We start from the raw sequence: 11,553 nt of genomic DNA on the forward strand, positions 1-11,553 counted from the left end.
CCTGCCAGGCGGGGGACCCCGCGCCCGGCCGGGCGGGGCGGGGAGACGGTTTCTCTCTCTCTCTCTCCCTCCCTCTCTCTCCTCTCGTCTCCTCTCGTCTCATCTCCTCTCCTCTCTCTCTCTCTCTCTCTTACACACACACACACTCTCGCACACACACGCACACACACACGCACGGAGCATCCTCCCGTCAGGTCTCCTGGTCCAGCCCCTCCCGCCGTGCCTCCTGCTTCCTGCAAACCTTCGCCTTCTCTCTCCGAACTCCCCCACCCCCACCCCCACATTCCCTCCGGCTCCAAGACCCCCCTCGCTGACCCCTACCCCTACTCCCGGGATGGAGCGGATGGAGCCAGCCCGGAGCCCCCCGAGGCCGGGGTGACTGTCCCCCGCCCCTCTCCCGCCTGGCCCCAGCCCCAAACACCATGGGCCTGAGGGGTTTCTGAGGCGCCGGACGCTGAAGATGACAGATGCTGGAGGTGAGGTATTGGGACCCCAGGAGCCCCAAGTTGGACGGGGAAGCGGAGCTGGGGGGGTCTCCGGCTTGCGGTGGGAACCCGAGTGGGGTTGGATAGGGCGAGGAGACAAGGACCTTTCTTCCCCTGTGCCTAGGGCGGCCCGCACAGAGCTAGGGTTCTGGGCTGTTAGGAGATGGGGTGGAGATAGGATTTGTGTCCCTAATCCTCTCCCTCTGCCCGAGGTCCGGAGAGATTAATTTTTTTTAAAAAAACTGGTGTTGGGGGAGGGGGGAGAGCTTAACCCCTTCTTGCCTGGTACGGAGTTGGACTAATGGATTGGACAGAACTAGCCACTTGGCTCTGATTGGGCGACAGCGGCCCCGAGAGTGCAGAAGGTGCCCTGTCCTCCACCCCCACCCCATCTCCAGCGGTGCTTGCTGGATGCCCCCAGCTCGGGCCTTATGGGAGGGGGTCGCCCCTTTCTCTAGCTCCACACTGCCTCCCCCTGCCCCAGCCTCCTCTCCCAAGCATATCCCTCCCCAGTCGCACTTCTTTCTTGCGCTCCTTCTCTTCCAGGGCCCCTTTCCTCTCTCCTTCCCCTCTGAGGGCCGCCTCTCTCCCGGCAGCCGATTCTGCTCCTCTGCGCCCCTCCCCCGGGCCTCACTCAGGGCTGCTGGAGCCCTGTCTCTACCGCTTCTGCCCCTGGCCCCGCTGCCGCCGCCGCTGCTCTCAGGCTCATCTCCTCCGTGTTCTTTCTTCCTCTTCTCTGCAGCTCTGTAGACTGACTCTCCACCAACCTGTCTCTGTCCTGCTCCCCATTTCCTCTCCAGGGCTTGCGTACCCTTTCTTTGTCTTTCTCCTTCCCCTGGGTCCCAGGAAACTTAGAGTGCACCTGCCTCCCTTTCTCATAGGGAAGGGTCAAAGGTTATTGGTGTTCTTCCTCCGGGAACTGGGGGAAGTTTTGGGAGGAAAGGGTGGCCTGGTAGAGTCAGAGCGAGACTGCATCCAGAGAACAGGTTCATTTCCACCTTGTAGTGGCTACCTGGTTTGAATGTGCATGTATGAGTGTGGCGTGTGTGTGTGTGTGCGTGTGCGTGTGTGCGTAGGAGTGTAATGTTGTAGGAGTGTAAGTGGGGGGGGGATGTCTAATTTTCCAAGGTTCGGTGTTGGAAGGGGGGGTGGGAAGGGCCTGGTGACATTCTGATGTCATGCTTCCCAGAGTTTCCCAAGGGACAGCGTAGGGAAGGTCCCCCATACACAGCCCAGGGAGTTAGTTGTTGAAGAAAGCAGTTTGTGCTGAATCAGAATTCATTTGGCACTGATGTGAGCTGGAGGCCCCAGCCCACCCCAGAGCCACCTGAAAGAGGATGGCATGCACAAGAGGGTCTCCACCCTGAACTGGGACCTTGAATAAAGAGCACATGGGCTCTCCATTCTCAGGTGGTCTAAGAGAGGAAGCACCCTCAGGGAACCTCCATTCTGATGGGAGAGGCAGTTCTTATCTTCAGAGATTCCCTCTTCTGATGGGGAATACTGCCCCTCCTCCTCAGGAGCTCCCATCTGATGTGGCGGAGATATGACCCAGTTAGGGAATCAATGAAGTATGAAAAATTACTCATTTCCTAGTGGTGGGGAAGAGTGGATTTAGACATTATATAGGCAAATGAGAGGAGTGAGGGCTATCTAGGACAGCTTTCTGGAGGAGGTGGCAGCTAGGTCCTGGTCAGATGAGCTTTGCGATCGAAGGAGGGAATTTGGTTCATTCTTAGGGGCAGCCTCTCTTCCCATCTACCCCTTCAGGACAGGAAGAGAGGTTCTAGAACTTCTCTGTTACTAGCACCCAAGGTTGAAGAATGGCAGGAAGGTTCCTGGAGGGCCCACATCCCTGGCTCCTTCTCACACCTCATTTCCTGCTTGCAGCCCCAAGCGTCCACAGAGCTTGGGGTGGAGGTAGGTTTGAAGCGTATCTGGTCCTAGCGAGTATGGATCAGCTCCCTTACCTCTACCCCCGTCCCTTCTCCCAGCAGTGTTCTTTCCTCATGAGCAGGTTCCAAAACTGCAGATCACCACCCAGGATAGAGCTGAGGGGCAGGAGACTGGGGTCAAGGTCGAGTTCTGCCTCTTATCTCCTGCATCTCAGTTTTCCCATCTGTAAAGTGGGGATACTAAGAATCCCAAGCCTGGACAGTTCACAGTGAGATGATATCTATGTAATAACAGAAGAGGAGAATCGGAAAAGACCAAGCAGGCATGTGGCCTAGCTTTCCTACACCTGTCAAATGGGTGGTCTAATGCAGTGCTCTGCCCTTCTCATGGGGACCTGAGTGTTAGAAGTAATTGGAGGTCATGTCCCAGGCATGCAGCATGCCCCTGACCCTGAGCTTCCTCCTTCTCCCCTCATCTGGTATTCCCCTGCTTCTCTGACACCCAGGCTTTGGTTTAGGGATGCTGCAATCCTACATCTGCTAGGAAGCCTGCCCAAATTGTTCCAGCTACATATATCCTGCTTTCCCACCTGCCCTTCCTTTCTTACTTCCCACAAACAAAACCAAACCCCTATCCATCCATATTTCTTCCCAGAACATATTTGATGCATCATAGAGATTTGGCTCTACACTGTTCTGCTATGGGTACTCTTTATACCCTTCTGCATCTGTGAGTCTGTCTTGAACTGTGAGAACTGTGACTTTGTCAAGAACAGTGGCCCTGTTGATGATGCCAGCTTCCTGAACAGCTCATGTTCAGGAAGACGGGTGGTGAGTGCACCAGTGATGAGAGTGGGGGCAGGCAGGACTGGGTGATGGACGGGAAGATGGATGGGTGGATGGTATGAATTGACGGATGTAAAAATGGGTGGATGGTTGGATGGGGTGGATGGTGGATGGATGGGTGGTTGGAAAGATAGATGTTTGGACAGATGATGGATGGGTGAATGAGTGGACGGTGAATAGGCAAGTAGATGCATGGATAAGTAGGGACGTAAGTAGGTGGGTGGATGGAAGAACCTGGGTTCTCATTCTGATCTTGCCATTAACTTACTATGCGATCTTAGATCAGTCATTCTCCTGTCTCTTTCTTTATCTGTAAAATGAGAGGATTGGATTTAATAGTCTCCAAGATTTCTCCCAGACTTGATATTGGACAGCTTATGATGATTAAAAGCTTTTAGGGAGTGCTAATGATGGAAGGGCCCAAGACAGTGACGGAGAGAAGTTCAGTGACCCGTGTGGAGGCACTCAGCAAATCAGCTTGGACCAGGGCTGCAGGACAGCCTGTGTCTATACCCTGGACTTGCTTCTACCTCCTGCCTGCCCCAACAATCTGGGCTGTGGTTCAGATGATTTCTCTTTCAGGGGTCAGAGAAAGAGTTGTAAGGAGAGGTGAGGGCCAGAAGGCTAGGAGCAGGTAGCCATTGGCAGCTCCCTTGCCTGCACCAACCTGAACCTCTTAACCATGGTCTTTTTTTTCCTCTTTCTCCTCTTGTCCTCCCAGCTCTCTTGAGTCATGGCTTCTTCAAAGCTCCGAGAACCTGCGGATGAGGTTTTCGGTAAGTTCTGTTTGGCTCTATCTCTAGCCAAGGCTGTCGGGCCTTGGGGAAGAGGAGTCCTAGTAACTTCAGTGTGTGTGTGTGTGTGTGTGTGTGTGTGTGTGTGTGTGTGTGTATTTTGGCCTTACAGGCTGATTTTTTGTCACCATTATCTGAGTAGATATCCAATTACATCAACGATGATAATAAGGGTCCCCATTTATTAAGTGCTTCTCTCATGCCAGATACTAGGCTAGCACCCCCATTTCACATGCACTGTATCATTTAACCCTCACAACAAGGCTAAGGAGTGTGCCCACTTGTCCTAAGCCTAGGACACGGAGCACAGAAGTGACTTGCTTTAAAGATCACGCTGCAGGTTAGTGGCAGAGCTGGGACTAAAACTCCAGACTGCCTAACTCCCTACTGGCAGCCACTGTGCTGTACACCAGTATTCCCCAGCACAGGTGACACAGGTTACCTCCGAGCTGCATAAATAAGGGACCTCATCTGCATGGATGTGCAGGGAAATCAAAAATGCATAACACACACTCAGCATCTACACCCCCAGGGGCACCCCCAGACCGACCCCCCTGTGTTCTCACTGGGGTGCATGGACGCCCCCACCAACCTCATCATTTACCCCCTGCAGTCTTTCTATTGTGTGGATTAGAGAAAGACCACTGACGGGGCAGAGTTCCCAGCATGCACTGGGGTGGAAAGGCTGTTTACCAGCTGGGTTTGGTGGAGGAAGGTGGAGGGCGCAGTGGAGGCAGAAAGCTAGGGGATGCAGCCCTCAGGACTCTCAGCCGGGAGGGGCTCCTAGCTGTGGAATGCCACAGGGCCCCCAGTTTCTCCACCCCTGCCTCTCATCTCTACCTTCCTTGCCCTCCTCCCACCGCCCCGCTCACCTCTCTCTCCCCTGTGGCTGCCACAGGCCCTGGCAATGCCAACGCCGCCCGCCGGAACTGCTGCCTCCTGGCTCCTGGGGAACTGCTTTCCGGCCTGGCCTCCCTGGGGCCTGTGCTTGGAGGCTTTGCCTCGGGGACGCCCCCAGCCTCGAACTGTCTCTGGGCCTCAGACTCTGAGTCTCTCCATCCCCACGCAGGCCCAGCCTGACCCCTGGCCTGGCAGAGGCGAGCTCCCCGTTCCTTGGGCTTTTTGGCCTCCGCTCCCCCACCCCCCCACCCTTCCTGTTTTCCTTCTTCCTGACCTGCTGAGGTAGCTGCCTGCCTGGCGGCCTTCCTGAAGAGAAAGGCGATGAAATATTCATGACTTCCCCCTGCCCAGGGCCGGGCTAACTCCCAGGGAGAGAGGGAGAGGGAGAGCAAGATGGTGGGAGGGATGGACAAGGTGATGAGGGCCTGGTAGAGTAAGGGACCAGAGGAGAGGCTGGCCCCACCTTGCCTCAAGAAGCCCCAAGCCCCTTAGGAGTTCCTTTGCTCCCTAGACCCTCCACGGTAAGATGACCACGGTTTTGATGTGGCCCAGATTCAGGTGCAGAGAGCCCTTCTCCATGGCCCAGGGCGGCTGGGCACCAGCTGCGCGCTGGACTGGTCGAGGAGGCTCATGAGCTCCCTTCCAGGAGCCCTGCCTACTGTCCTTAACTCCCTCTGCACCCTGGGCCAAACTTTCCTCTCCAAGGAAAGTAAGGGCCTGTAAAGTGAGGGGTTGGACTCACAAGTCACTCCCATCTCTGCCTCAGAGGATGTAGAGAGGGCTAGGTAGTTACACACTGAGCCTCTGGAGCCGGAGCCCGAAGGCCTATAACCCTGGCCTGCTCTTCACCAGCCCTATACCCTCAGGCAAATTAAGGCTGCCTTGGGGATTCTTGGAGTCTCTTCCTCCTTGGGTTGTGGGGAGGTTTAAACGAGCTAGTAACTGGAAAACACTTAGAACACTCATATACACATACACTCTCTCACACACGTGTCACACACACACTATCCTATGCCTGTGTTAGTGCAATGAACGAAATAGAGAAACGTCTGCCTTCTCGGAGCTGACGTTCTAATGGGTGGAGAGAGACAATAAACTAAATTAGTAAAATATATGGTATGCCAGAGAATGACAAATGATATAGGAAAAAATTTAGCAGTGGGGGTTTGGGGGGCATTCTAAATTGGGTGGTCTCTCAGTGAGAGAAAGCATTTAAGCAGAGACTTGAAGGAGGTGAGAGAGAGAACTGTGCAGAAATCTGTGGCAAGAGCCTTGCAGGAAAGGGAAGAGGAAGTGCAAAGGCCCTGAGGTGCAGGATAGCTGGTGTAAGGAAGAGCCAGGAGGCCAGGGTGGCTGGAGCAGAGGATAGAAGAGGGAGAGAGTCGCTGAGCTGCCTGAGTCTGGAGGCCGTGGTAAGAACTCGGCTTCTCACTCTGTGAGAGCTGGAAGTCACTGGAGGGTTCTGAGCGGAGGGAGGAGTGACCTGGGCTGACATGTTTTATCAGGATCACTCTGGCTGCTGGGTTGAAATTAGACCGTAAATGGGAAAGGGAGGAGGAGGGAAGACCAGCCGGGATGATCTGTAATAATGGAGGCAAGAGGTAGCAGTGACCTAGACCGGGAATGCTGTGTGTTCTCCGTCTCCTTTCCTCTCCCCTCCTCCTTCTCCCCACATGTATGCATGTATGTAAGTGCGTGTATATACAGACACATATACACAATATCTTACTGTGGGAAGTCAAAAGTAGAGAGACTAGCACAGTGTACCCCATCATACGCTTACGTACTCATCTCTCAACCTCAACCATCATCAACTCATCGACAGTCTTGTTTCATCTACATCCCCTTCCACTCTCCACTCCTAGTCTCCTGGATTATTTTGAACCTAACCCAAAACATCATGTCATTTCACCATAAATATTTCAGCATGTCTAGATATATTTCCAAAGTAGAGCTAACAGGAATTGCGGATGGATCAGTTTGCAGGGTGAGAGGGAGAGGGAGGAATCACGGGTGACTCCAGGGGTTTGGCCTGAGCAGCTGGAAGGATGGAGACGCCATTCACTGAGCTGGGCAGACCGGGCAGCTTAGGGGGTAGGGAGGTCAGGAGTCCAACTGTGACATATACGTTGAAGATGCCCATTGGACATCCAAGTGGAGGTGTCAGGTAGGCAGCTGGACACATGAATTACCAACTGGGTCTGAGAGGAGTGACTGGGTGGACAGTGGGGCCTTTCAGTGAGCCAGGGACAGAGAACGAGTTTGAGGCAAGGTGGTGGGTTCGTTTGATGGGTTGAGTTTGATTTGAGGTCCCTGGGTGATTTTGACATGGTAAGTTCCCTGGCAGGTGCTGAGGTGCCCAGACTTGGAATTCAGGGGAGGGATCAGAGTTGGAAATAGGTATAGGTAGTAGTTCAGCCACTGGGGTGGCTGAGGGGGTGTCTGCAGACAAGAGAAAGAGGAGCAGGCAAGGCAGGGCCTTGAGTGATGGGATGGGGTCCCTGAGATCATGACGGGTGGAGTGGTGAAGAAAGGTCTTAACCCATGCTGAGGTCTGGGAAGGACCTGTTCTGCCTGGAGGAGCTCAGCGTCACTGCAGAGTGAAGGCTGCATTCTCCGGTGGAGCAAATGGAAAGTGAAACTTGAAGCAGTAGGGTCTATGCATAATCTGTTGGCTTTGCCTACTCTTCCGCCATGTCCTCATCCAGGACCCAGCCCTGGGCCACGGACCCCAGGACGGGAGAGACAGGCTTCAGGGGTCTGTAGGCTTTCCTCTCTGCCACCGCCACTGGCTTTTGGGGGTCCCTCTGCTCCAGTTAACTGTGAGCCCTCTAGGTGCCCAGCAGTGCTGTCTCTGAGTGTGACCTCGAGCATGGCACGGCAAGCCAGTGTCCCCAGCAGGGCCAATCTCTGGAGCTAGACTAGCCAGGCTCAAATCCCAGACCATCGCTAGCTGCTGGCCTCAGTCAAGAGACTTAACCTCTCTGATCCTCAGTTTGCTTAGCTGTGAAGTGTCCATAACAGCTGTCCCTAGCCTGCGTGTTGTTCTGAGTAGACAAGGTGTCGTATGTATGTTCTGGCGTGGAGCTGGCACTTTTTCAGTGGTAGCAATTACAACCATGCTCTCTCCGGCCTCATCCTCCAGTCCTTCCCTCCACAAACCTGCCCTCCCATTGCCCTGGAGGTGCCCGCCCCCAGCTTCCCTTCCTCCCAGCATTGCACAGACCAGTTTTGCCAACCTCCTCTCTTGTGAACTCCCATCCAGACCTTAAGACCCAGCTTTGGTGTTTCCTCCTCCAACCCATCCAAACAGAGCCATCCTGTCCTCTGTGCCTGTGAGAGGTTCCATCACACACTGTGTGTATGAGCTGATATGTCTAGCTCCCTGCGAGACTGTGAAAGACCCAGCTCTCCATCTCATAGGACTATCAGTGCCCTGCGCTTGGACACGTTTGTTGAATGCCTGGGTGTGAGTGCAGGTGGCCACTTGAGGTGGGCCTCCGGGATTGCTGTCCTCATGTGTCTGGTTTCTGCCCCTCTTCCCCGGTTTGCAGACCTGGACTTGGCTGTGCCAGAGACCGTCAGACTGGACAGCAGTTTACACAAGGCCCGAGCCCAACTACTGGCCAAGGGCCGGAGACACAGGCCCTCCCGCTCGAGGCTTCGGGACAGTGCCAGCTCTGCAGAGGATGGTGAAGGCTCCGATGGGCCCGGAGGCAAGGTTGGGGCAATCCACCCAATCGCACATACCCCACCCACCCTTCTTGCTCCTGGATAATCCCTCCAAACCACTCTTCCAGGGAAACCACACCCCTAGACTTCTGACATAATAAGGCTAACAAATATTAGCTGCAGTTCAATTCTGGCTCATCTCATCCTTTCAAGGAAGGTATTATCCCCATCTTCCAGACGAGGAAATTGAGGCTCTGAGAGGTTCACTAACAAAGTCACACAGTTAGTAAGTGAAGGAGGCGGGATCCAGCCCCAGCCTATGTGACCGGAAGTCCCATTTCCCACCTCTCGCTGCCCAGCCACCTCTCGGCCCAAGGCACGAGGAAACCCTCCCTCCAAGTCCCGGAAGGACCTAGGAGCCCGGGCTCCCCTCCGGGAAGAGGGGAGGAGGGTTGGCGGTGAGCGGCTGCCCCTTCCCCAGGTGACCGATGGCTGCGGGAGCCCCCTGCACCGGCTGCGCTCACCTCTGCACTCGGGCCCGGGGTCCCCAGCCGGGAGCTCCTTCTGCCTGGAGCCTCCGGGGTTGCGGCGCAGCCTGGACGAGGACGAGCCGCCGCCCTCGCCGCTCGCACGCTACCGGCCCCTGCACAACGCCGCCTCGCACGAGGGCCTGGCCGCCGCCTCCTGCTCGCCGCCGCGCTCCGCGCCCTCGTCCGACAGCTCGCCCAGCTTCGTGCGCCGCCATCCCCGCGCCGAGCCGCACAGCGAAGGTGAGCGGCGGCCGGCGCGGCGCCACCTGCTGGCAAGAGGTCCCTTGGGCGCCGAAGTGCGTGGCGGGATCCCAGGGGCAGGGTGGCTGGGGAAGGTGGGGAATAAAGACCACGGTTCTTTCACTCACTTCCCGAGCGCCTTAAGATGTGCCAGACACTGCTGGGCACTGACACACACAAAAGAGCAAGCAGATGCAGTTCTCGTCCTCACGGGGCTTATAGGTTCGAGGAGAAGCAATCAAATCATCCATTGATTAAACGTATAGTTACAAGGTGTATTAAGTGCTATGTGAGAAAACAGTGCGCGGGGCGGGAGAGCATATATCAGCGTGAAAGCATCCTGGAAGGCTTCTCTGAGGAAGTGACATGTGAGGCAAGATTAGAAGGTTGGCTACAAGCTGGACAAGATAAAATGAACAGTAAACAGCAGTGGTCCCTACTTTTTCAGCGTGGTTTATGGTTTGTAGAAGGCTTTCATCAACATCTTACTAGGTCTCATGAAATAGGCAGTGTCATTATCCCCATATTTGAGATGCAGGAAGCTCAGAAGGTAGTGACTTGTCCTAGGTCACACAGCTAGTGAAGGGCACCAGAGCCCTTCAGGTTGCCTGATTCTAAGTCGAGAGAATTCCTACCACCTCACTGGCAGCTGGAAGAGGCAGACAAGCCACCACACAGGCTATTTCCTTCCTTCTCTTCCACAAAAGATGACAGCCGGGATGCCAGCCCACCTGAGCCCGCCAGCCCTACCATTGGCCTGGATAAGAAGACTCGCCGAAAGTTCCTGGACCTGGGGTGAGTGGAAGAGGAGCCAAGAACAAAGGCTTGGGGATGGGGTAGCATAGTGGGCAGCACTATCCCGCTCCCCCTTGCCCTCCCCACAGGGTCACCTTACGCCGAGCATCCACTAGCAAGAGCCGGAAGGAGAAGGGCAGCAACCGTCTGTCCATGGGCAGCAGGTAAGAGGTACCCACAGCCCCTCAGCCACAGCTTTTGCCCCCAGCTCCCTGGGGGCCCCAGCCCTTGCCTTGGTGCCCACACCCATGCAGGGCACTCTCTCCACAGGGAGTCGGTGGAGGGGTCCGGCAGGTCAGGGGGCTCCCCGTTCCTGCCCTTTTCCTGGTTCACAGACAGTGGCAAGGGGTCGGCGTGTCCTGGCAGCACCACCTCCCCGGCCTGCTCCCCTAAACACGAGCGCTTCAGCCCTAAGAAGTCAGCTTCTCAGGTGAGTCTGTGGCCTTCTGGCTCCCATACTGGCCCCCAGACTCAGGTGACACGAAGACATATTTCACCCTGGCTTGGGCTGGGATCCAGGCATTCCTGGAGTCCATCTGTCTGTCCATGGAGCCATTCAGTGATCCATTAATTCATCCAGTTTCTGAGTTCAGGCATTCACTCATTCACTCGTTTATACGCTGAGTGCTTCCTTCATTGATTGGTTCATTGCTGCCTCCATGATCCCCTAGTACACACCTGGCCTGAGGGCTCCTCTATCCCTGCTAACTCTTCTGCCTGGCTCAGTTCTGGCCCCATGTCCTGTCTTAGGAGCTGGGCTACATGTGTGGTGTGGTGATGCTTGGGGGAAGCAGAGATGAACAGGCCCCCAACCTAGCTAGTGCTCAGAAAGTTCACATCCCTGTGGGAGAAGTGAGACCGAGTAGCAGAAGCAAGAATGAGCATCTGTTTACGTTCACCAGGACTCCGCAGTCTACAAAGCTCCGAGTGCCTGTTTTTGCTTTACTCTCACAAAGGCTCAGTGAGGTAGGGAAGGCAGACACACTCACCGCCATTGTACAGATGAGCAAATGCAAGCCCACGCTGAAGGGATCTGCCTGCAGACTCAGTTGGATTTAGGTGCCAGGCGCTATGACCCCCAGCCCTGTGCTTATTCTGTGATTCTGTTCCTTATGTGCAGCTGGGTCAGAGGAGATCAGAAAACTGGAAATTCAGGGCAGAAGGGGTCCCTCCCTTTCTTCCTTCCCTTGTGCTGGGCCCTGGTGAACAGACACAGCCAAGGCCCTCACAGAGCTCACAGTCCAGCGAGGACAAAGACATCTAACCAGGTTTTTACGAGCCAGGGTGCTAGAGGCCATGCTGGGGAGGCACAAGGCAGAGACGCCTGACCCAGCGGCGAGGGAATCCCAGTCAGCTGTCTAGAAAGCGACACCAGTCTGACCTCCTCCATTCCTGC

General features: G+C 55.4%; 1 protein-coding gene across 1 annotated transcript in view; it reads left to right on the plus strand.

Moving 5' to 3' along the window:
- The first annotated feature begins 102 nt into the window (after positions 1-102).
- SAMD14 (sterile alpha motif domain containing 14) overlaps positions 103-11,553 on the plus strand; it is a 13,459-nt gene continuing 2,008 nt past the window's right edge. Inside the window, exons 1-7 of the mRNA XM_007465067.1 lie at positions 103-476; positions 3,948-4,002; positions 8,475-8,641; positions 9,074-9,362; positions 10,070-10,157; positions 10,247-10,321; positions 10,428-10,587. Coding sequence (XP_007465129.1) covers positions 3,960-4,002; positions 8,475-8,641; positions 9,074-9,362; positions 10,070-10,157; positions 10,247-10,321; positions 10,428-10,587 — 822 coding nt within the window. The 5' untranslated portion in view covers positions 103-476; positions 3,948-3,959. The remainder of the gene's footprint in view (positions 477-3,947; positions 4,003-8,474; positions 8,642-9,073; positions 9,363-10,069; positions 10,158-10,246; positions 10,322-10,427; positions 10,588-11,553) is intronic.

The sequence above is a fragment of the Lipotes vexillifer genome, unplaced genomic scaffold, assembly GCF_000442215.2.
Source record: "Lipotes vexillifer unplaced genomic scaffold, Lipotes_vexillifer_v1.1 scaffold591, whole genome shotgun sequence".
In the NCBI taxonomy this organism is placed as follows: domain Eukaryota; kingdom Metazoa; phylum Chordata; class Mammalia; order Artiodactyla; family Lipotidae; genus Lipotes; species Lipotes vexillifer.